Raw genomic sequence first — 26,952 nt, forward strand, 5'->3', positions numbered from 1 at the left:
GCAGATGGGCTCCTCGAGTCCAAAAGCATTTGAAAAGAGGCTGAAGAGGAGATGATTTCTTGGAGGGGAGTCAGTCATGGTGACATGAGTACAGTAAGAACTATGGGAGTGTAACCTTCAGGGTCTTCATTTGCTGAAGGGGCACAACCAAAGGTAAAGAGAAACAGCTGTAAAAATCTTCTAATGATACCTTCAGGACCAGGGGTGTGAGGGGCGATACTGGGAGAGTAGAGGGTGAGTAGGTTAGAAAGGGGGAACCGATTACAAGGATCCACATGTAACCTCCTCCCTGGGAGACGGACGACAGAGAAGGGAGGGAAGGGAGACTCTGGATAGGGCAAGATATGACAAAATAACAATCTATAAATTATCAAGGCTCACGAGGGAGTAGGGAGCGGGGAGGGAGAGGAAAAAAAATGAGGACCTGATGCAAAGGGCTTAAGTGGAGAGCAAATGCTTTGAAAATGATTAGCTGGAGGCACAGGGAACCCAGGGTGGACGATACCTTCAGGACCAGGGGTGTGAGGGGCGATGCTGGGAGAGTGGAGGGTGAGTGGGTTGGAAAGGGGAACTGATTACAAGGATCCACATGTGACCTCCTCCCAGGGAGATGGACGGCAGAGAAGGGGGGGAAGGGAGACTCCGGATAGGACAAGATAAGACAAAATAACAATCTGTGGATTATCGAGGGCCCATGAGGGAGGGGGGAAAAAAAAGAGGACCTGATGTGGAGGGCTTAAGTGGAGAGCAAATGCTTTGAGAGTGATTAGGGCAAAGAATGTGCGGATGTGCTTTATACAATTGATGTATGTATATGTGTGGATTGTGATAAGAGTTGTATGAGTCCCTAATAAAATGTAAAAAAAGAAAAGAAAAAAAAAGAAAATGATTAGGGCAAAGAATGTACAGATGTGCTTTATACAATCGATGTATGTACATGTATGGACTGTGATAAGAGTTGTATGAGCCCCTAATAAAATATTTTTTTAAAAAGGAAATGATTAGGGCAAAGAATGTACGGATATGCTTTATACAATTGTGTATGTATATGTATGGATTGTGATAAGAGTTGTATGAGCCCCTAATAAAATATTTTTAAAATCTTCTAATGATTGGAACCTGAAATGTGTCAAGTATCCATTTATTAAAACATCTAAATCTCAATTACTATTCCAACAATTCCTAAAGTCTTCTTTTTCATTAATGCTGTTAGTGTGGTTTGGATATTTTCCTTCAATACCATCAATTCTTGATCATAAGCTATGTCCTGAAATGACTGACTGCTGACTATTTATTTTGGTATATTTAGCAATACCTTTCCACAAGTTACTTTTTTTTAATTCACCTTGAAATTGATTTTATCAGAGATTAATATTGCTGGACATTCAACCGGCCGTTTCGGGCCACGGGCTTTCTCTCCTCCGAACCATGGCCCAGTTTATCTGTAACTTGGTGGAGAAGGCCCCGGGGCTGGTGAACGCTGCTGTGACTTACTCGAAGCTGCGAATGGCCACATTTTGGCACTATGCCAGGGTGGAGCTGGTTCTTCCGACCCGGCGGAGGTCCCTGCAGCGATCCAGAGCCTGAAGAAAGTAGTCGAGCTTGCTAGGACTGGGCGCTTCAAGCAGCTCACAGTTAAGGAAGCTCTGCTGAATGGCTTGGTGGCCACTGAAGTGTGGATGTGGTTTTATATTGGCGAGATCATAGGCAAACGAGGCATCATTGGCTATGATGTTTGAAGATCAGTCTAACATCTGATTATATTTGGTTTGCTCTTTGAGTTTTCTTGGACCATGTGTGATCAGTCTACTCTAATAAAATAGATCATCTAAAAAAAAGATTAATATTGCTATACCTGCCTTTTAAAATTAATCATTTTATTGGGGACTCAGTTCTTATAACAATCCATACATCAATGGTATCAAACACATTTTTACATGTTGCCATCATCATTTTCAAAACATTTTCTTTCTACTTGAGCCCTTAGTATTAGCTCCTCTTTTTTCCCTCCCTCCCCCATCCACAAATTACTTTTGAGGGTAGTAAAAACAACAAAGAACTTATATAGTTTGAATGAGACTATTCCAAAATACAAAGACACATATTCTTTTTTTTTAAATCATTTTACTGGGTGCTCATACAACTCTTATCACAACTCATACATTCATCCATTGTGTCAAGAACATTTGTACATTTGTTGTCATCATCATTCTCAAAACATTTTCTTTCTACTTGAGCCCTTGGTATCAGCTCCTCATTTTTTCCCCTCCTTTCCCCACCCTCCCTCCCTAGCACATATTTTTTGAATGGTAAGATAAGTATCCTTGAGATTCATCAATAAAAATTATTAATGTAAAAAAAGTATTGAAATGATCCATAGCATTTATTTAGTGAAAATTACATAATGTCTATCATTGAAACAAGTTTTAAAACACTGATAACTCTAATAAAGATAATCATTTTAACAGTTTTATTAGCATATTACTTCATATATATATAATTTGATAGTTCAATCATATTAAAGAGTTGCACAACCACCACCACAATTAAGTTTAGAATATTTTCTTCTCTCTTGTACTCACTATTATTAATTCTCCATTTCTCACCAACTTCCCCTTCAATACCTCTAAAAAACACTAACATTCATCCAGTTACTGTCTCTATAGATTTACCTATCCTGGATTTCATATGGAAAACATTAAAAAACAACAACATCAACAAAGCAAAACAAAGAAAAACCTCAAGCAAAAAGAGAGCAGAAAATATTAAAAGCGAGAACAAATTTAAAATAGGTCAAAGGGAGATCAAGTGATTCGGTGCTAAATTATTATTCCATCTGCAATCATCTACTTTCCAATGACTCCACTTGATTGCAAGGGTCTTCATCCCTCAGCTATGGTTAAAGGCTTAAACCACATGTATCTCCCCTTCAGTTTTCTTGTTGTTGTTGTTTTTAACTGAAACAACTTTAAATAGGTCAAAAGGAAGATCAAATGATAAGACATTACATTTTACCCTAACTGCATCTGCCATGATTGACTTTACATTGTTCTCTGTCTGCTAGCAAGGCTGCTCACACCCCTCATAATGGTCAGGAGGCATTCATCAGAGGTGTGATCCATGTGTGGACCTGCAAATGGATTCTGGGCTTCCTCTATAATACATAGTCTTCTGGGACCAAGTGTTCACATTTTAAGATCTGATACCATTCCCTCCTTCAGATTTGGATGATATTATTTACAATTCTAGATCATACAGGCTGGTGTGCTTCTTTCATGTACTTTTAGTTGATGCTCACTGAGATAGCTGCTTGTTTAAAGACAAGCTGTTAAGACCCCAGATGCCATCTTTCTGGTAGCTGGACACTACCTAATTTCTTTGCTACACTTTGCTATACACCCATATCTTCAGTGATCTCTTCATGTGGGTGAGTATCAAGCAGAGTCATACCATAAAAACTAATTGCTCTCAGATTGGGCTAGAATTAAGTGAGAGTCTAGAATCCATTCATGTATCTATGGTTTAGATGCATCTGTTTACTTAGAGCCACCATTGTCATTTTATGTTAGAGAACATAAAGATGATCATTTTTCTAGAGCATTGTTTCTAAACTTTGGATGCACATAAAACTGCCAGGGAAGTGTTTTTAAAATTCTGAAGTTTGATCTTCCTTCTTCCGTGTTCTAATTTAATTTGAGAGGAAGGCTAAGCATTGTCATTTTGAAAAGCTACTAGATGATTTCAACGTGAAATGAAGGTTGGAAACTATGGTTTCTTTCTTTGAAGATGCCCTGGTGGCACCATGGTTAAAGCACTTAGCTAACCACAAGCTTGGTGCTTTGAATTCAGAAGCCGTTCCATGGGGAAAAGATGTGGAAGTCTGCTTTTGTAAAGATTTACAGCCTCGGGAGCCTTATGCCCTGTAGGGTCACCGTAAGTCCAAATTGACCAGATGACAGTGGGCTTGGTTTGGTTCTTCTTTAATAACAAATGCTTTAGGTATTATGGATTGAGCTATGTCCCACCAAACTATGTGTCCCTTTGGTTGGGCCGTGGCCATGATTCTCAGTGGTTTGGCAGTTATATAATGATGTAATTTGACAATTATGTAATAAAAGCAATTATCCTTCATGATGTAATCTGACGTGACCAGCCAATTTGCTGTAACAGAGTTAACAAAAACTAGATTCACTGCCACTGAGTTGATGCCAACTCTTAACAACCCTATTAGGACAGGGTAGAACGCCCTTTGACTTTCCAAGACTTTATAGGAATGGAAAGTCCTGTTTTTCTCCTGCAGAGCGGATCGTGATTTCAAAGTGCTGACCTCAAAGATAGCAGCCTAACACGTAACCACTATGCCGCCAGCCTCCTTTGTAAAGGTAGAATAAAACACCCTCAGTCAGGTCACAACCCTGATCTAATGTAAAGGAAGTCTCCCTGGCATGTGGTCTGCAACACCTTTTATCTTACAAGAGATCAAAGGAAAATCAAAAGAGAAAGGGGGGCCTAATCAATAAGAAAGAGGAGCCAAGACCAGAGCACATCCTTTAGACCTGGGGTCCAGCACTGAGAATTCCTTAGACTGTGGTAGGCCGGGTTGACTAGAAAAACAAATCAAGAGACAGTCATATATGTATAAGCGAAAGCTTTATATCAAGAAATAATTATATTAAGAAGACACACAAGTCCAGTCCAACTCAAGTCCATAAGTCTGAGGCGAGTGCATAAATCCCTCTTCAGTCTCGTGCAGCCACATGCAATAATGCAGAATGCAAGAAGATCACAGGCTGATGGTGCAAAGTTGCGTGGATCCAAGGTAGATGGAAACATGTCAGGACTCCGGTAGCTCTCAGGTTGGCTAGCAAGCAGAAGAGTGAAGGCAGAGAGAGGAAGGGAGGTTCCCTGGGCCCTCCTTATAAGAAGGCCACACCCACATGGAGGCAGCATCAGGTTGTGACTTGATTGACAGGTTGGATACCACCCCTATAGTTTTATATATCTTTAAGTTGACATAAAATTATGTAACTACCACACAGAACAAGGGAAAGATTGATATCAAAACATATGTATATCTCCAAGGAAGGCCAGGTCCACAAATACTAAAGTGAAACAAGACTATCCCTCTAGAGCCAACGGAGGAAAAAAACTTTCCCCTAGAGCCAGTATTCAGACTTCTAATCTCCCAAACTATGGGGGAAAAAAAAAACTTCTCTTTGTTAAAGAGGCATATCTATTATAACAGCAGTAGATAGTTAAGATAGTAAGTTAAAATTATAATGAATAAAATTCATCAAGTTTATACATACAATTCAATGAGTTTTGATAAATGAGCAGTCATGCAACTACCACTACAATCACACAACATTTCTATCACCCAAAGTAGTTTGCTCATGCCCCTCTCCCCCGGCAACCACTTATCTACATTCTGTCATTATAGCTTTGGGCTTTGTAGCATTTCAAATAAACTAGATTACATTAGATATAGTCTTTTGAGTCTGGCTTCTATCCTTTGGTATAATGTTTTTTTTACATTCATCCAGTGGGGCTGAGCTTTCTGTAGCTTGTTTTTTTTATTGCTAAATAGTATTCTATTGTATGATTATATAACCATTTTCTTTATGCATTTACCCATTGATAGGTATTTAAGTTCGTGCTAGTTTGGACTAGAAAGAACAAAGCTATTATACATATTCAGGTACAAGCCTTCATATCAACATATATGTTTTCATTTCTTTAAGGTAAATAAATACCCAGGAATGGCATCAATAATTGTGTGATGAACTTTTTAAGAAACTATTCTCCAACGTGGATAAGTCATTTTGCATCTCCATTATCAACAGATGAGAATTCCAGTTGCTCTAAATATATGTCAGATTTTGGTATCGTCAGACATTTTATTTTAGCCATTCTAGTGCATGTAGCCATTCTAGTGGCATAAATGGTTGCTTTCTGACTACTAACCTAAGGTCACTGCCACCCAATAGCACCGCAGAAGCCCAGGAGATCTGCTCCTGTAAAGTTTATAGTCAAGAAAATTCTATGTAGCAATTTAACTTGGTAACACATGCGTTAGAATTAAGTTGATGGCAATGGGCTTGTTTTGTTTCATGTGTGCAATAGTATCTCATTACGTTTTCATCTGACTTCCTCTAATGGCTGGTGATAGGCGCCCTGGTGGCATAGTGGTTATATGTTGGGCTGCTAACCACAAGTTCAGCAGTTTGAAACAAACAGCAGCTCTGAGAAAGAAACACAAGGCTTTCTACTCATGTAAAGAGTTATAGTATCAGAAATCCTGCCAAGATTCTCTGATGCTAGCAGTGATATCCCTTATTCCGCATCCCTTTTTGAATATGGCTTGAAATTCCTGCCATTTACTGTGGAGGCACTGCTGCAACAATTGTTGACTGATCTTCAGCAAAATTTTACTTGAAGGTGATAGTAAAGATATTGTTCGATAGTTTATGCATTCTATTGGGTCACCACCTTTCTTTGGAATGGGTACAAATATGAATCTCTTCCAGTCAGCTGGCCAAGTAGCTATCTTCCAAATTTCCTGGCACAAACAAGTGAGTGCTTCTAATACTTCATCAGCTTGTTGAAACATTTCAGTAGGTATTCCATCAGTCTCTGGAAGCTTGTTTTTGGCTAACGCTTTCAGTGCAGCTTGGACTTTTTCCTTCCGTGCCATTCCTTGGTTCTTGCACATCTGGTAGCTGTTCTTTTTGGTACGGTGACTCTATTCTTTCCATCTTCTTTCGATGCTTTCTGCATCATTCCATATTTTGCCCATGTCAACACACAGAATCCAGGACAGATAAACCCCTCAGGACCAATAATGAGAGTAAAATACCACGAGGGTAGGGGGAAGGTGAGAGGAAAAGAGAAATGGGGAACCGATCATAATGATTAACATACAACAGCCCCCAACCCCATCCCCCCAACAGGGGGACAAACAACAGAATCGTGGGTGAAGGGAAACAAGAGATGGTGTAAAATATTAAAATAAAAATAACTTACAAATTATTAAGGGTTCATGAGGCTGGGGGTGACAGAGGGGATAAAAAAGGAGCTGATACCAAGGGCTGAAGTAAAATGAAAATGTTTTGGAAATGATGATGGCAACATATGTACAAATGTGCTTATTAATACAATTGATGTATGGATTGTTATAAGAGCTGTAAGAACCCCCAATAAAATTATTTATTAAAATTTAAAATATAGGGAGATTCCGGACAGGGCAAGATATGACAAAATAATAATTTATAAATTGTCAAGGGCTCATGAGGGAGAGGGAAGCGGGGAGGGAGAGGAAAAAAGAGGACTTGATGCAAAGGGCTTAAGTGGAGAGCAAATGTTTTGAAAATGATGAGGGCAAAGAATGTACAGATGTGCTTTATACAATTGATGTATGTATGGATTGTGCTAAGAGTTCTATGAGTCCCTAATAAAATGTTTTTTAAAAATTTGAATATATATTTTCCCATAGACTCTTCCTTTCTATATTGCAATTCAAGGCTTGAATTCTTCCTTGAGTTCTTTCAGTTTAAGATCTGTTGAATGTGTTCTTCCTTTTTGGTTTTTGACTCTATGACTTTGCACATTCACTATAATGTTTCACATTCTCTTCTCAAGCTGCCCTTTGAAATTTTATTTTCAGCTCTTTGGCTGTATCATCTCTTCCATTTGCATTAGCTACTTGATGACAAAGAGCAATTTCAGGGTCTCTTCTGATATCCACTTTAATTTTTCTTCCCTGTCTTTTTAATAATCTTTCGCTTTCTTTACGTCACTCCATAGCTCATCAGGTCTTCTGTCATTAGTGTTCAATGAGAAAAATCTGTTCTTGAAATTCCAGTGGAATAGTCTCATGGTTGTATTTTGGTTCTCGTAGACCTGTTTTCAGGTTCTTCAGTTTCACCTTGTTCTTACAAACGAGCAATTGATGATTTGTTCCACAGTCAGCCCCTTGCCTCGTTTTAACTGCTGATATTGAGCTTCTCTGTCGTCTTGTCCCACAGATGTATTCTATTTTTATTTCTGTATATTCTATCTAGAGAAGTCCATGTGTATAGTTGCCTTTTGTGTTGTGGGAAAAGGTATTTGCTATGAACAAGTCACTGACCTTGCAAAATTCAATCATGCGATCTCTGATTTCATTTCTATCACCAAGATCACATTTTCCAACTACTGTTCCTATCTTTTTGTTTCCAACTTTTACATTCCAATCACTAATAATTACCAAAGCATTTTGATTCCAAGTTTGATCAATCTCAGATTGAAGACATGGATAAAATCCAATTACTTCATCACTAGTTTTAGTGGGGGATGCATAAACTTGAATAATAGTTGTGATTGGATATCTTTGAATGTGGATAGACATTATCCTACAACAGACAGCACTATACTTCAAAATAAATTTTGAAATGTCTTTATTTTACAATGAATGTAATGTCATTCCCTTATTTGTGTCACTCCCAGGATAGTAAATCATGCTGGTCTGATTCAAAATAGCCAATACCAGTCCACTTCAGCTCACTAACACCTAGAATATAGATTCTTATGCATTCCTTTTTATTTTTAACAACTTTTGATTTTCCTAGATTCATACAGTCTCAAAGGCTTTAGTCCTGCAAGCTTTAGTTCATCTGGTCAACTCTACTTTGAGAAGGCAACTCTTCTTCAGTCATATTTTCAGTGCCTTCAAGCCTGGGAGACCCATCTTCTAACACTCTCTAATAATGCTCTGTTTCTATCCATTAGGCTTTCAGTAAGTAGCAATATTTTGATGTTATCCATAGGGCTTTCTGTGTCAACTCTTCTGAAGTAGACTTGCACCTTTTCGTAGTCTGTTCTTAGTCTGGAAGTGCTGTTGGAACCTGTTCACTTTGGGTAACCCTGCTGGTTTTTTAAATACCAGTGACACAGCCTTCAGTATCACAGCAACACATAAACCATTACATTACACACACTGACAGCCAGTTGAAAATAGAGAATACAGAAAAATATTTACTTAATGTTTTACTGATTATGCAAAGGACTCAACTGTGTGATCATAACCAACTATGGATAGCACTGAAAAAAATGGGAATTCCAGAACACTTCATTGTGCTCATGCAGAACATGTAAATGGACTAAGAGGCAACTATTCAAACAGTTTAAGGGACTACCACATGGTTTAAAATCAGGAAAGGTGTGCATCAAGGTTGTATCCTCTCATCATACTTGCACTATCTGTATGTTGAACAAATAATCCAAGACACTGGAATGTATGAGGAAGAGCACAGCTCCAGGATTGGAGGAAGGCTTATTAACAACCAGGGATATGCAGATGACACAGCTTGCTAAAAATGAAGAGGATGAAGCACTTGTTGATGAAGATTAAGGATTACAGCCTTCAGTATAAACATTAACTCAATGTAATGAACATCAACATTTTCACAATTGGACCAATAGGTAGCATCGTGATAAATGGAGTAAAGATTGAATTTGTCATGGATTTTATTTTGCTTGGATCCGCAATCAATGTCCACAGAGGCAGTCAAGAGATCACAGGATGAACTGGACTGGGTAACTCTGCTACACAAGACCTCGTTAAAGTGTGGAAAGGTAAGGGTGTCTCTTTGAGGACTACGATGTGCCTGACCCAAGCCATGGTACTTTCAATTGCCTCATATGTGCACATGAAAGTTGGACATTAAATAAGAAAGACTGCAGAAAAATTGATGCATTTGAATTACAGTGCTGGTGAAGAATATTGAAAGCAACATGAACTGCCAAGTGAACAAATAAGTCTGACTTGTAAGAAGAGGAAAAGCCAGAACGCTCCTTAGAAGCAAGGATGGGAAGATTTCATCTCACATACTTTGGACATGTTATTATGAGAAACTAGTCCTTGGAAAAGGACATCATGCTTGTTAAAATAGAAGAGCAGCAAAGAAGAGGAACATCCTCAAGTAAATGGATTAACAGTAACTGCACCAATGGGCTCAAACATAACAACTAATATGAGGCTGCTGTAGGACCAGGCAGTCTTTTGTTCTGTTGTGCACAGTTGCTATGAGACCTAAAAACCAACTAGTTGGTTACAGATGATTATGAAGCACATCATAGAATAATTTAGCATATGATTATATAATGTTAAAGCTAATATTAAAACGAGTTTTATGTCCATGACATGCCAACTTGGTGATAAGCAAGAAATATGCTGCCTAGCAAAAGAATAAAATGAACCTATAAATAAAAAAATTACAAGGTAGAAAATTCACATAAAAGCAATCTAGAATGAATTATATAAACCTCTTATAATATCTAATACTAAGTCTCATCCACAATTTAGGACTAGGAAACAGGGGTTAAACATGGTTTATGGTTTTAAGAGTATCCATTTCTAAAGATTTAGAAATGTTGGGAAAAAACTAAAAGCACCTAACTTTGTCCATCCATGCAGTGCACACTCAATGCTATACTGAACATAGTTTTGTTTTTACCAAAAATGACAGGTTCCACTTTTAATATGCCACTTATTTGTCCAAAAAGTTTAACACCTATTTAAAATAATAAAGTTTAAATATTGTACTCCTAATAAAATGAAAATGATGAGTTCTAATTTAAGCCATACATAATGGCTTTAAAAACTCATTTAAAAAAATAAAAGTTTAAAATTAACATGAAATTTTATTAGGTAGCAAGAAACAACCATGAAAAGTATCTTCTATTCATTAATTTACTTATAGTTAATGCCATGATTTAAAAAAAATTTTAAGAAACAAAAAGTTATATATTATAAATTATCATTTTTAGATTGGCTATCTTTTGGCATACATGCAGCTAGCACCATAATAAAATACAGTTAATGATTTGATTTTAATAGCTATACTGAAAGAAGTGAAATTTTTTTTACAAAGGCATAAATAGACCTTTCATTTCAAAATTTAGACTTGTCACACTTCAATTTTATATAAAAAGTATTCCCACAGAAGGGAAAAATCCTCAACCTAATAAAGGATATCTATATATATATCCAACAGCCAAAATTACTCTGAATAGAGAGAAACTGAAGGCATTTCCCTTGTGAATGGGAACCAGACAAGGATGCCCTTGATTCCTACTCTTATTCAATATTGTGCTGGAAGTCTTAGCCAGAGCTATCATGCAAGAGAGGGAAATTAAAGGCATCCAAACTGACAAAAATAAGCAAAAAATCTCTCCATATACTGGTGATATGATCCTATATGGAGAAAATTCCAAAAACTTGGGAAGAAAGTTGTTTAAAGAAATGGAAAGATTCAGTTAAGGGGCAGGGTACAATGAACAACAACAACAAAAAAAAAGTCAGTCAGATTCAAAGAGAGCTCTGAAAAGAAAATCAGAAAAACAAAACCATTTTACAATAGCTGCCCAAAAGATGAAACATTTAGGGATAAATATAATCAGATAAACAACAGACTGGTACAAAACACTACTACAAGAAATTGAGGCCTAGTGGAAGAATAGATCATGCTCACGGATAGGAAGTCTTAACATTGTGAAAATACTACCCAAGGTGATCTACAGCTATAATACAATCCCTATCCCAACCCCAGCATCATTCTTTAAAGAGATAGAAAGACTATTTTCCAATTGTATTTGAAAAAGAAAAATATCTCAAGTAAGCAAAGCACTAATAAAGTAGAAGAACAAAGAAAAGGCCTCTCACATCTGACCTCAAAAGCCAGTCATGGTAATAAAAATAGCCTTGTACTGATACTGAAAGATCTATAAACCAATGAAATCAAATTGAGAACTTAGAAGGAAATCCATCTACTTGTAGACAGATAATCTTAACACATGAAATCAGTAAGAGATAGCATCTTTAACAAATGGCACTGGTAAAAACTGGATATCCATTTGCAGAAGAGTAAAACAGGACTCATACATAGCTCACACGATATACAAAATTAACTCAAAATGTATCAAGATAAATATAAAACCTAGAACAATAAAGATTATCAACAAAAACAGAGACAAACTCAGGGGCCATAAAACACTATCAAACATAATGAAAAACATACAAAGAGCAGAAAACAAAATATTTAATATTTATGTGCATCAAACGATTTCTCCAGAATGGTAAAGATAATCCACAGACTGGGGAAAAAATAATTAGCCATGACATGTCAGACAGGGGCCTAATCTCTAAAATTTATAGACAATGTTAACACCTTAACAAGAAAAAGACAAACTTTAAAGTGGTCAAAGAACATGAACATATAAAATTTCATCAAGGAAGACATTCAGTGATGATGGCAACATACGTACAAATATGCTTAATATAACTGACGTATGGAATGTTATAACAGCTGTAAGAGCCCACAGCAAAATAACCTTAAAATTTTTAAGACATTCAGGCAGCAAACAGACATGTGAAGAAATATTTGAAATCATTAGTCGGGACAGAAATACAAATCAAAACAAGGAGCTATCACCTTTTCCCAGTATTAATAGCAAAGTTCATAAAAACAGAAAGCAACAAATGCTGGAGAGGGTGCAGAGAAATTGGACAGATCATACACTGCTGAAGGGACTGTAAACAGTACCACCACTGTGAAAAGCAGTGTGATGGTTCTTCAAAAACTGGGGAACAGAAACACTAGATGAGCTCACAACTCTCTACTTGGTATGTATTCTAGAAAATTAGAGCTGTAACTCTAATAGATGAATGCATATCCATGATCGTGGCAGCACTATTCACAAAAGTGAAAAATGGACACAACCAAAATCCTATCAGTAGAAGAATGGACAAATAAACTTTGGTTCATACACACAATGGAATACTACAGAATATTAAAGAATAACAATGGATCTGTAAAGCGTCTCATAGCATGAGTGAACTTGAAGGACGCTATGCTGAGTGAAAATAATCACAAAAGGACTAAATTGTATGAAATCACAATTACAAAAAGTCAAGAAGGTTTTTTACACTTAAAAAAAATCTTTTGATAGTTCCTTGGGATGAAGGAGGAAAGCACTGGCTGGAAGGTAGATAAGTGCACACTGGGTGAAGGGGAAAGCAACACAAAATAAGATAGAGGTCGGCAAAAAAAGAAGGAAGCAGGGCAAGGCATTGGGAGGTTTGCAATAGTTAAAAGCAAGAGAGGCAAATACTATTATATATACAATCCTGCCATTGTAGTGATCCACAAGTGATGCTTAGATAGACACACAGGCTGAACAGGTGTGAGGGAGAGTGGTGAGACATGATAGATTTGACAGAGGATATCTGTTTATGTGTATTTACCTTTTCTACAAATATTTCCATAAAGTAATAGAGCATTCAGATCTACATATAACCTCCTCCCTGGGGAATGGACAACAGAAAAGACGTCGGGAAGTGTGAGATATGAAAAAATAATAATTTATAAATTATCAAGTGTTCATTAGGGAGGGGGGAGTGAGGAGGGAAGGGAAAAAAGAAAAGAAAAATGAGGAACTGATTACAGGAGTCCAAGCGGAAAGCAAGTGTCTTGAGAATGATGAGGGCAACGAATGTATAAGTGTGCTTTGCACAATTGACGTATGTATGGATTGTGATAAGAGTTGTATACGCCCCAATAAAATGATTTTAAAAAAATAATAGAGCATTCAAGAGGCAAAGTTATGAAAAATACTTAGATATACAAAACACTCTGAAGGAATGAGTCACTGGGCCTAGTGGATCAAAGCCATAGTCTTGAGGAACAAGAGGTCAATTGGCATTGTTCACAAAGATAATGCTTTACTTCCTACTGGGGTCTTAAAGGCTCCTAAGCAGCCATTCAAGGTACAACCACTGCTTTCTCTCCATCTGGAGAAAAGAAGATTGATGAAAATCAAAAGACGTATGAAAATATTTAGTCTGATGAACTAACAGACTATGCAAATATCAGGTTCTATAACCCTGAAAGATTAACTATTAAATCTTGCCTGGCTACTACTAGCAACTGCTCAGCAAAGGATCATTACGAGGTCCTGAAGAGAGTAGTGAAAAATATGGAACAAAACTCAAAATCATAGAAGACCTCAGATTACTGCTCAGATAGAGATTGGTGGAACCCCCAAGACTATGGCCCTGAGTCACCCTTCATGTCTAGAACTAAACTTGCCTCCATGTTAGAGTAATCAACCACTTAGGATCAAAAGGACAGTAGCTGCCCATGGACAAGCTACAGAGTAAGGTTAGGAAAGTAGGAATGGAAACAAGAAACACAGGGATAAAGTGGCTTAAGTCATAGTACACTAAGGACTGTAATTGATGAGTTGAAATAAAATGTATCTTATTGAATGTACACCCTTATCTGCTCTGCCGGAAAGCTTTTTTAATTCCCCAAATAGAGATAATTTCTAAAATAAAAATATGCTGTCTTAGCTAATTCATTTTCCTTAAGCATCAAAACCTTACTTTTTAGAGTTATCTTTAGTAAATTATTCACTTAGAGCTTCCATTTGAAGAAAATGATAAATCACCATTCTTAACACAAAACAAATGTCCGTCAGAGTATGACACAAGAGTAAATCATACAACTCTAGTTCTTACATGAACAAGTTTGTCCCAAACACACCTTGTCTAAACATGTCTCTGCAATCACTGGATGGCTACAGACGAGCTCTTAGTAATACAGTTATCACAGTCTCGGGACGTCTTCAGAAACAGTCCCAGTCAAACAGTGGCATCTGAGAGGATCTGCTGGGCTAGTTACATTCAAGCCAGAAGGCTATGGTGACTGTTGGCGGGGAAAGGGGGTTGGCAAAGGGGTAATCTTGGTTTTCTCACAGATGAATCACAGGCAATTATTACAAAACCGAAAACAGCATTGATGAGAAAAAGGACAGGAGAGTTGCCCTGAGAAATTTTTTCTCTCTCAACCAAGTACCCATTCCTTTGAAGGTCGCAAGGGGAGTCCTATGAGGATGCCATTAGAAAATCTTACTCTATGGGGGGAAGGCGGGGGGAAAAGGGGGAACTGATCACAATGATCGACATATAACCACCCCCCTGGGGGAGGGACAATGAACAACAGAAAAGTGGGTAAAGGTAAACAGCAGATGATGTAAGAAAATAATAATACTTCATAATTTATCAAGGCTTCATGGGGGGGGTACAGAAGGAAAAAAAATAAGGAGCTGATACCAAGGGATCAAGTAGAAAGAAAATATTTTGAAATGATGGCAAAAAATGCACAAAGGTGTTTGTGCTAAGAGCAGTAAGAGCCCCCAATAAAATGATTTAAAGAAAAGAAAGTCTTACCCTCTCCACCCTACAGCCGCAATCTTGCCCTTCAGACTTCTTTTTGTTCCCCAAACTCAAAGATCATGCAAAGGGAACACAACCTGACATGGTGTATGTCCAAGAGTATAAAATTCTTCAGGGAAGGGCTAGAGAAAAGGAAACACTGCTGGCAGAAATGTATAGACCTAGATGAACGATGTATCAAGAAGCAATAGCTACACATTTTGACACTTTTGCTTAATTCAGATGGCTATACGTTTTGGTAATTATTTTTACTAGCTCTTGTTCATAAGGTATAGAACCTTCTAGTACTTGGGGGGAGTAGGGAGGGAGGGGAAGCTGATGCCAGGGACTTAAGTGGAGAGCAAATGTTTTGAGAATCATGAGGGCTATGAATGTACAAATGTACTTTACACATTAATGTATGGATGGATTGTGATGAGTTGTATGAGCCCCTAATAAAATGATTTTTTTTAAAAAGAACTTCTAGTACTTAATGCTATCAGTTTAACAAATGCACAAGTCTTAAAATGTCACCCTATCTTCTACATGCTAAAACTACAAACTTCGCTTTCTCTCTTTTTTCAATTTCACAACACTGAAAATCCATGTTTAACATTCATTCATTCGGGGGTCTTAAAAGCTTGAAGGTAAACAAGCGGCCATCTAGCTCAGAAGCAAAAAAGCCCACATGGAAGAAGCACACCAGCCTGTGTAATCACAGGGTGTCGAAGGGATCAGGTATCTGGCATCATCAGAGCAAAAACTCCTATCATTGTGAATGAGGAGGGGAGTGCGAGTGGAGACCCAAAGCCCATTTGTAGGCCACTGGACATCCCCTTCCAGAAGGGTCTTGGGCAGGAGACGAGCCAGACAGGGTGCGATGTAGCAACGATGAAAAATACAACTTTCCTCTAGTCCCTAAATGCTTCCTCCCCTGCCACTATCATGATCCTAATTCTACCTTGCAAGTCTGGCTAGACCAGAGGATGTACACTAGTACAGATAAGAACCAGAAACACAGGGAATCCAGGGCGGATTATCCCTTCAAGACCAGTGGCATGAGTGGCGATATTAGGAGGGAAAAGGGAGGATGGGTTGGACAGGGGAAACCAATTACAAGGATCTACATATAACCTCTTCCCTGTGGGAAGGACAACAGAAAAGTGGGTGAAGGGAGACGTCAGGCAGGGAAAGATATGAAAAAATAATAATTTCTAAATTATCAAGGGTTCATGAGGGAGGGGGGAGCGGGGAGGGAGGGGAAAAAATGAGGAGTTGATGCCAGGGGCTTAAGTGGAGAGCAAATGTTGAGAATGATGAGGGCAATGAATGTACAAATGTGCTTTACACAATTGATATGAGCTCCTAATAAAATTATATACAAAAACATTCATTCATTTAATAAACATTTATTGTTTATTTATTAAATATTAAGATGTCTGGTATATTGGGATGGTGGATATGGGGAAGAGAACATTGTTATTTAAAATAACAATAGAAATTTGGTAAGTTTCTACACTAAGAAAAAAGGTTAACAGGTTATCCCTAAAAAGTAAGTAACTATCTTCTATGCTGGGCATCCTAAATATAAATTAAGTCATTTTCCCTTTCATTAAGTTTTAGTATGATTTTACCTACTCTTAACTTATAAATAATGCTATAAATCTCTTCAGTTGTGAATATCTTTTGTTCCACCAAACAAATATAGATTAAGACAAATTATATCTAAAAACCAACCACTGCAGTACTTGCTACTACTGCATTTTACAAAAGTTATGCTAAAGAAAAGATTCACAGTTATGTTTATGATAACATAAGTATGCATAATTATAAACTAACTATTTGATGTGTAAGTTATTAATACCTTCTTAAAATGCACCTCTTTTAAAAAATTGACTTTGTAATTACACCTCTTCCACATAAGGTAGTACTTATCATTGTGGCTCTGGTCTTGAAAACAATCCAAGGACACATTATATACTTTTTTAGAAAACATGAAGACTAAAAATAAGGGGCTTTGTTGAAGTCGCCTATCAGAACCTACTGAAAATTTCTGAATAAATATTTGCATAATTAAGATATGCCAGCACAGGAGACCCCCTCATGGCTTTATAAAACTGTGAAAATCTATTTTTCCAAATAAATATAATATTTCCATTATAATATAGAAAAAACATCCATGCTTCTTTTCCTTAAATTAATTCAGATTTTTGCTGAGAAGGTGCTTTTAAGTTTTATGAGGCACAGAGAAATTAATTTAAAATGTGGTGAATAGCATAAAAGGGTCAAAACCATAAAACCATTAGTAAATTGTAGCTGTCCCATTCTTATACCATCTGCAGACTCTTGAATAAGTATTTTCCACAAGGCTCATACTAGTGCTATTACACGAGCTTCTTAAACAGGTTAAAAATGCAGATGCTTAAAACATCTGAACTCTATTACCTTCATAATACTGAGATCAGACTGTAAATCTATTCACATAGCTTCAAACTTACAGATGTCCATGAAAAGACTAATTTGCAATTTTCCCCTTTTAAAAGGAACAATACTTCTGATTCAGTACAGCCCTGTAAAAGAAATGTATCCTTTGAGCATAACAAACCTATAGTTACCCCATTTGTTTACATCAAGCTGGGTGAGTTTTAGTTCTGATTCAAAATCTGCTTTTTTCTACAGAACACTGGTCTTTCAACCAGTCTATGGTTGCTCATTACCAAATTTAACTGAGAAAGCAATCAGAAGTAATAGGATTCACTATCTGTACTTAGTTCTTGAACCAGATCCCACCCCACCCCCCAACTGTTTGATTTATTTGTCTTAAAAACTTGTGTGTTGATTTTTAAAAATTTAAATTCCCTTCTGAATCTTTTCATTAAGAGAAATAACCTAACTTCCTTCACTTTAAAGCATCATCCTTATGTAACTTCTCGATTCTGAACTTATAACCAACTATGACTTGGAAACAGTAAGAAAATATGTAGGTTTTTAAAAAAATAATAGTATCACTTATGAATTTAAAAGTTTGAAGCTGTAAATTGAAGAGCATGATTGCTACCATATACAAATCAATTTCTCAATCACTTTTAATGGTAATGTTATAAATCTATCATCTTGATTAAGTCATACACCATTTTTAAGTTTAGGAGGCAGATGTGACTCAAGCTTTATGTATTAAAGAGTGTTCATTCTAGCAAGTTTTATGTATTAAAGTGTGTTCATTCTAGTTTATAGAACTTAAAATGATGGGAGAATAAAATATTCAGCTCTTGAATACTTATTAACATCAATTAAAGTCAGAAAAATAAGGATTACACAGCTCCTGACTCTTACATAGCATTACCTAAAAGTGATTAATTCATCCTCCCAGTCTCATCTTTGAAACAAAGTGAAAATAAAAATATTTCCTTTTATGCATCTTTTCTCCAAGTCACAGAAACTATCATATAAGAACCATCATCCACTAAACACACCAACTCACATTTTTCTAAAACTTAATTTAAATATGGTCTGGATCGCCCATAAAATCTGACTTTATTTGAAATTGGTGTTATAGTCATTTTTAAAGTTTCTCCTCTCTTTTTGTCCCCAAATGGATGCCTCAGTTAGAAAATTATTTCAAACCTATCTCTTACTATAAAACAACCACTATTTCTTCAATTTAAAATATTTTAGCAAGAATCTTATAATAAAAGTTAATGCATCGTAGCTCATAGAAAGAATTAAGTTTACAAACTAATAGAGAAATGTCTATCTTCATTTTCACGTTTAAAATTTTTCAGTATTAAAATGATACACCTTAATTATGTACTCAGTTAATTCTTTCAAAAATATACACAAACACACAAAGGACCAACCTCTTTCAAATAAAACTTTCTAAATCTACTTCTAGCACAGGATAAATTTACATTTCACATTTGCAAAACAAATTGTGGCAGTCTGTTGTTTTCATGGAAAGAGAGGACTCTGTGATTCTCAATATGCAGAGCCCATTATTTTATATAAAACACTACAATGTGCTACTCTTTAAGGAAAACCCCATTTTAATATGTTGGTTTTACCTGAGAAGAAGGAGCTATTCGTTTGGAGCCTGTGTGTGTGTGTGTGTGTGTGTGTGTGTGTGTGTGTGTGTGTGTGTGTGTGTGTGTGTATACATGCTTAATTTGAAAATCAATATCCTTCTAACTCCTTTCAAAAATGAGAATGTTCTTCAATCAACATCAGTATTCACCGTACAATAAAATGCATAAAAATACAGGTGCACTTCCAGACGGCTGCAATATCCCTAATAGAAAACAATATCCATGTTTTAGTTTTCCATGTAGCACGTCAATGTTAAACAATGTCATTTTTCTCTCTCACTTAACCATTCCAGGAATCAGGAACACTGTATTTACATACTTAATAAGATTAACAAACTGGGAACTCCGGAAGAGTACAAGAAAGAGAAATCATTTCTGATTCTCCCCAACCCCCATACACACACACACACACACACACGCGCGCGCGCGCACACACACACACACAGATAAAAACAAAAGCAAAGGCGAAGACGTGTTACAAGCAAAGCAAGTGGAAAACCCAAAGTGACCAGCATTTGATTGCCCCAGCCTGCCGAGGAAGACAGACCCCACCCCCACTCCAGATTGGGCGGCTTTTTTCTTTCTTTTTTTTTTTTTGCTTGGGTAGGGTTGTGGAGAAGAGACGCTGTCACATTTCCATGGTCCGTTATTGTTAGTCCGCAGCCTGGATCCCAAGCATCACTGGTCCAGGGTCAGGGGGTTGGGGAGGGTGGGAGGAACAAATATCACAGCCGGCCACTAATAGGGTCTAAAATGCACAATATTTTTTTGCGGTTGCGGTCTTTCCCATTTTAAAGTTAACTGCACCCAGTTTCAATCTGCCTTTGACAGCCTGTCCCCCAAGCACTCCCCGTAAAACCGCTTGCTCCAGATTCACTAACAATCCTCCCCTCTCCAAACTCGGACCAGAAAAACGGCATTTCCGAGAGTAGGACAGCGCCCAGAGCACAGCACCCCAGCCGGCACGGTAGTTTCGCCTTTGGGGTGGGCAGTGTCTGGGGAGGAGAGCGGAGACCCATTAGCTCTGCAAACAAAAAGAAATGGGGGCAGCGGGCCAGCGGGAAACGCGCGGCAGGGGACCCCACGCAGGTGTTGGGAAAAGTTTTTGAGGTGACTTGTTTGTCCTTCCCTGGGGAGCGGGAGTTGGGCGGAATGCCGGGGTTCGCCCGGCGCTCGGCGCGGAGGAGGCACCTGCGAAAGGGGAGGCCGAGGCGCCGGGAGAGGGGCCGGGCGGACACCTACCGACTTGCAGCACGTTCTCCACGGAGCCGCTGTCCAGCAGACGGATGCCCCGGCGGAAGGGCAGCCCCTCGCTGCTGCCGCCGGCCGCGCCGGCTCCTGCGCCCAGTCCCGGGGACGCCCCGACCGCGGCGGCCCCGGGGGCGGAGCCGGCCGGAGCGGCGGCCCCGGGGGGCGGCGGCAGCCCCTCCTCGGCCGGCGAAGCCCCCGCGGCGCCGCCCGCAGCGCCGGCGCCCGAGCCGCCGCGGTACTGGAAGCTGGAGTACATGCAGATCTCCCGCTCATTCCGCGGGAAGGACCAGTAGACGATGCGGCGCTGCACCGGCTCCGGGATCCGCTCGAAGCGCTCCTCCACCCGCTCGTACGCCCACTTTTCCGCCACCGTCTTGGCGGCGCAGTCCAGCAGGGACTCGGGCTGCCGGTGGGGGCGGGCCCCGGGGGCCAGGCAGCTGCCGCCGACGCCCCCTGCCCCGCCGCCGGCCGTCCCGGGCGAGCCGCGAGGGTGGTGAGCCTGCGGGCTGGGCCACGAGCACAGCCGCTTGGCCGGCGAGAGCGGCGGCGGCGAGAGCGGCTCCTCTCGCTCACCGCCTTCCGCCATTGCTGGGGACCGACTGACGGACTGAAGCGGCGGCGGCGGCGGCGGCGGCGGCGGCCCCGACTGCAGCGGAGCCCCGGGCCACGGCCACGCGCCCCGCGCAAGCGCCCAGCAGCGGCGCCGGGGCGGGGGAGGGCGGGGCCAGCGAGCCGGCCGGCGCGAGTGGGGCGCTGGGGCCCGGCCGGGGTGCGCGCCGCTGAGGCCGACGGGGACGGCCTGGGGACCAGCGCGCGGGGGCGCGCTCAGGCCGGGCCGGGCCGGGCGGGAGCGAGCGCGGGCTCGCGGCGCGCGCAGACAGCCCAGAACGCGCGCCGGGCGGGCGACGGCGCAGGGGCGAGGAGCGCCGGGCCGCCTCACGGGCCGCCTCACCGGCCTCGGTGCCTCAGGCACACGTGCGGCCGCTCAGAGGACGGGCTGTGTGGCTGAGGGACGCGGAGGCCCGCGAGCCCTCCTGGGCGCCGCCTCCGTGAAGGCACGGTCTCGCGGAGCACCGGGAGAGCCGAAACTCCGACTCGGACCCGACGGCCGACTGAAGTGACAGGAGGCTGTCACGGCCAGACTCGAGGAAGACACTAATCGGAAAGTTCGAGCGATGGAAACAGGCCGGGTTCCAAGTGATGAGAACGCGCCTCGCGCCGTAAAATGTAAGATAAAGTCAACGGCCTCCTCAGAACGGGGCAACATCGCACGCACCAGCCCCTGGCGGGACAATGGGGCGCCAAGACCTCGCTACGATGGCGACTGCGCCCTCACAGGGCTCTGGAGGGGGTCGCACCTTGCGTCCTGGGAAAGAAAACACTTTTTTATGTGTGTTTGCGGGAGAATTCTAGGACCACCCCGCGTCCAGTCAAGCTTAAGTCAGGCTTTGCTTGTCACAGTTTTCTTCACCTTTATATTACTTGTCAAAAGTTGCATGCATAATTGTTTCTTGTCTGCCCAACTGACTGGAAACGCTGTGAGCGCAATTATCATATCCATTTACCATAACTTAACCAAACATTTTTGCCTAATGGCTAAACCCAGCTGGGGAGAAAAACCTAGTCATCTGCTTTAGTGAACATGACAGCACCAGCACTTAAGAAATTACCTGTGGAGCAGTCCACACATGACACATGAAGTCTCCATGACCATGAAGTTGATTTTGACTCAAAAGTGATCCAACATAGGATTTCCAAGAATCTTTATGGGAGTAGACAGCCTTATCTTTTGCCCAAAGATTGTCTGGGGGATTTGAACTGCCAACTTTGAGTTTAGCTACTCGATACCTAACCTACAGCACCACCATGACTCCTTTGTTTTTTTCTCCCCCCCCAAAAAAAAAGCCCTATGATTGGGAGCTAATACAAATATACCATTCCATAGTTCAATCACATCAAGCAATATTGCACAATTACTACCACAATCAGTTTTATAACACTTCCTTCCTTCTTGAACTCCTTGATATCATCTCCCCTTTACCCTCCTCCCCCACTGCGCCTCCTGGGAACTGTTCTCCTACTTGTTGTCTCTATAGGTTCATCAATCCTTTTTTTTAAACACTTTTATTGGCACTTCATCCACATATCATACAATTCATACTTCTTATTAAGAAGAGTTGTAAAATCATTACTACACTCAATTTTAGAAAATTTTCTTCTTTGCACTCATTATTCATGTAAGTTTTAAAAATTGTGGCAAAGAAAATACACAACAAAGCATTATCCAATTCACAACTTCCACATGTATAATTCAATGGCACTGATTATACACCATTATTGATACCCTTTTCCAAATTATTCAACCACCATTAACATAAACTCAATGCTCCCTAAACAAAAACTCTTCTTCCTTCACCTATGGTAACCATAGGTGAAGTTTGGCTGGGCTTTTTTTCCCCCAGTAGTTTTCTTAATATAATATTCACATATAGTATACTTCTACTTTGTTATTGCTTTTTTAAAAGAGTTGTATATACATCATCACAACCAGTTCTCCCCCCTCTTGCATTAATGGATTGGATAAATCCATCCACTGCCATGGAATTGATTCCAACTCATATAGAATCAATAATATAGGGTTTCCCAGGCTGTAAATCTTTACAGAAGCAGAAAGCTTAAATTTGTCCTGAGAAGCGACTGGTGGGTTCAAACTGCTGACCTTGTTGCTAAGGAGCATTCTGGATGCACTTCTTCCAAGACACATCTCTTTGTTCTTTTGGCAGTCCATGGTGGGTTTGATACTTTCAATATCCCTCACCATAATTCAAATGCATTTATTTTTTGTCAGTCTTTCTATTCAATGTCCAACTTTCATATACATCTGAGGCAATTGAATATACCATGGCTTGTGGAAGGCATACGATGTCCTAAAAGTGGCATTCTGGCTCTTCAAAACTTTAAGAGGTCTTGTGCAACCGATTTACCTAATGCAATGTGTCATTTAATTTCTTGACTGCTGCTTCCATCTATGAGCATTGATTTGTGGACCCAAGCAAGATAAAATCCTTGACAAGATCAATCTTGTTTCCATTTACCAGGTTGTTACCTGTTGGTCAAGTTGTGAGGATTTTGGTCTTCTTTACATGAGTTGTAATTCATACTGAAAGTTGCAATCCTTGATCTTTATCAGCAAGTACTTCAAGTCCTCACTTTCAGCAAGCAATGTTTTGTCATGTACAGATTGCAAATGTCAATAAGCCTCCAATCCTGATGCTGAATTCTCCTTCATAGAATCCATTTTCTCAGATTATTTGTTCTGCCTACAAATTGAATGAGTATGGTGAAAGGATACAACCCTGACTCACACCTTTCCTGATTTTAAACCTTGCAGTATTTTCTTGTTCTGCTTACACAACTGCCTCTTGGTCCATATACAGATTCTTCATGAACACAGTTAAGTGTTCTAGAATTCCCATTCTTCTCAATGCTTTCCATCGTTGGTTATGACCCTACAGTCTGATGCTTTTACATAATCAATAAAATACAAGTAAACATTTTTCTGGCATTCCCTGCCTTGAACCAAGATCCATCTAATATCAGCAATGATATTTCTTTTTTTCTTTTTTTACATTTTATTAGGGGCTCATACAACTCTTATCACAATCCATACATATACATACATCAATTGTATAAAGCACATCTGCACATTCCCTGCCTCAATCATTCTCAAAGCATTTGCTCTCCACTTAAGCCCTTTGCATCAGGTCCTCTTTTTTTTCCCCCTCCCTCATGTGCCCTTGGTAATTTATGCATTGGTATTTTGTCATATCTTGCCTTATCTAGAGTCTCCCTTCTCCCCCTTCTCTGCCGTCCATCTCCCAGGGAGGAGGTCACATGTGGATCTTTGTAATCAGTTCCCCCTTTCTAACCCACTCACCCTCCACTCTCCCAGCATCACCCCTCACACCCTTGGTCCTGAAGGTATCGTCCACCCTGGATTCCCTGTGCCTCCAGCCCTCATATGTACCAGTGTACAGCCTCTGCCCTATCCAGCCCTGCAAGGTAGAATTCGGATCATGGTAGTTGGGGGGAGGAAGCATCCAGGATCTGGGGGAAAGCTGTGTTCTTCATCAGTACTATCTCACGCCCTGACTGACCCATCTCCTCTCCTAAACCCATCTATGAGGGGATCTCCAGTGGCCGACATTTAGGCCTTGGGTCTCCACTCTGCACCTCCCCCTTCATTCAATATGGTATATATATATATATATATATATATATATATATATACACACACATACATACATACATACATATATATACACATATATCTCTCTTTTTTTTTTGTATGATGCCTTATACCTGGTCCCTTTGGCACCTCGTGATCGCACTGGCTGGTGTGCTTCTTCCTTGTGGGCTTTGTTGCTTCTGAGCTAGATGGCCGCTTGTTCACCTTCAAGCCTTTAAGACCCCAGACACTATATCTTTTGATAGCCGGGCACCATCAGCTTTCTTCACCACATTTGCTTATGCACCCATTTGTCTTCAGCGATCCTATCATGGAGGTGTGCAGTCAATGATATGATTTTTTGTTCTTTGATACCTGATAACTGATCCCTTCGGGACCACTCGATCACACAGGCTGGTGTGTTCTTCCATGTGGACTTTGTTGCTTCTGAGCTAGATGGCCACTTGTTTATCTTCAAGCCTTTAAGACCCCAGTCACTATCTCATTTGATAGCCGGGCACCATCAGCTTTCTTCACCACATTTACTTGTTCACCCATTTTGGCTTTAGCAGTTGTGTCGGGAGGGTGAGCATCATAGAGTGACAATTTAATAAAAGAAAGTATTCATGCATTGAGGGAGTGTTTGAGTAGAGGCCCAAGGTCCTTCCACCACCTTAATACTTAACCTATAAATAGAGACACATAGATCTATTTCCCCATCCTCCTATATATATTTGCATGTACATGTCTTTGTCTAGACCTCCATAAATGCCCTTTGACTCCTAGCTCTTTCCTCCATCTCCGTTGACTTTCCTCCTGCCCTACTACCATGCTTCGTCGCCATCTGGGCTAGAGTATACCTCTTCTCTATGCAACCTTACCCTTGATCATTCCCCACCAGGCCTGCCACTCCCCCTCTCTACCATTTTGGGTCCCATGTTGTTCCCTTGTCCCTGTGTTTGTTAACACCACTTCCTTAACCCCCCTACCCCCCCTACCCCAAGTCCCCCGGAACTGTCGGTCCCGTTGTTTCTCCTCCAGATAGTTCACCCAGCCTGTCCGATTCAGACAGACCTGTGGAGACACTAACATGCACGAAAACAAGACAGAGGAAAACAAAGCAACAGTATACAACCAGACAACAAAACAACAAAAACAAACCACTGACAAAGAACAAAACAAAACACTTCACAAAAGAAAAGCTTGTAGTTAGTTCCGGGATCGTTTGCTGGCCCTTAGGAGCGTTTTCCAGTCCAGTCTGTTGGGGCACCACGCCCTGGCCCCAAAGTCCACTTTCAGCATTCCCTGGGGACCTTGCTACTCCATTCCCTTGCTGTTCCGCTGCACTCCCCCAGTGATTTGCCTCGGTGTGGTGGGATCAGGTCAGGTGCAATTCCCACACTGTGTCTCTGGTGCTGTCCCCTGTATCGCCCTTAGTCACTGAGGGGCATCATGTCTCATAGTGGGGCCAGCCATGTTGTTCTCTCTGTGGACTGGCTGCTCTACTCAGGAACATCATCCTCACGGCCTGGTGGGCCCGGCTGTGTTCCACTCTCTCCTCCTGCCCCTTCATCTGCTCCCGTGTGCTCTGATCAGATATGTCCATCTCCCGGAGCTGCAGAGTCAATGTTGTCCTTTGGAACAAATTCTTTTCAGGGGAGGGGCAGGAATCCACTTAATTTATGGTGCTGGGGCCAGCCTCCCAGACCCCTCCACTGGTTCCCTGCAATGATATTTCTTGTTCCCTATCCTCTTATGAATCCTGTTTGAATTTCTGGCAGTTCCCTGTGGATGTACTGCTGTAAACTTTGCTAAATTATCTTCAAAATTTTATTTGAATGTGATATTGTTTGATAATTTATGCATCATGTGGAGTCACTCTTCTTTGCAATGGGTGAAAAGATGGGTCTCTTATAGTTTGTTGGTCAGGAAGCTTGGCATAGATGAGTTGGTGCCTTCAGTACTGCTATCAGCATGTGGAAACATTTCAACTGGTGTTCTCTCAGTTCCTGGAGTCTTCTTATTAACTAATACCTTCAGTGCAGTTGGAACTTCTTCCATCAGTACCACTAGGTCTTGATCATGTTATCTCATAAAGTGGCTGATGCTAACTAGTTCTTTTTTTATATAATGACTGT

General features: G+C 40.4%; 1 protein-coding gene and 1 pseudogene across 1 annotated transcript in view; one reads left to right on the plus strand and one right to left on the minus strand.

Annotated features, from left to right (window-relative positions):
- Positions 1-21,190, minus strand: part of ZSWIM5 (zinc finger SWIM-type containing 5) — a 179,857-nt gene extending 158,667 nt beyond the window's left edge. Inside the window, exon 1 of the mRNA XM_075555530.1 lies at positions 20,578-21,190. Coding sequence (XP_075411645.1) covers positions 20,578-21,172 — 595 coding nt within the window. The 5' untranslated portion in view covers positions 21,173-21,190. The remainder of the gene's footprint in view (positions 1-20,577) is intronic.
- LOC142435044 (ATP synthase F(0) complex subunit g, mitochondrial pseudogene) lies at positions 1,429-1,739 on the plus strand (annotated as a pseudogene).
- Positions 21,191-26,952: the final 5,762 nt, after the last annotated feature.

The sequence above is a fragment of the Tenrec ecaudatus genome, chromosome 1 (genome assembly GCF_050624435.1).
Source record: "Tenrec ecaudatus isolate mTenEca1 chromosome 1, mTenEca1.hap1, whole genome shotgun sequence".
Lineage (NCBI taxonomy): Eukaryota > Metazoa > Chordata > Mammalia > Afrosoricida > Tenrecidae > Tenrec > Tenrec ecaudatus.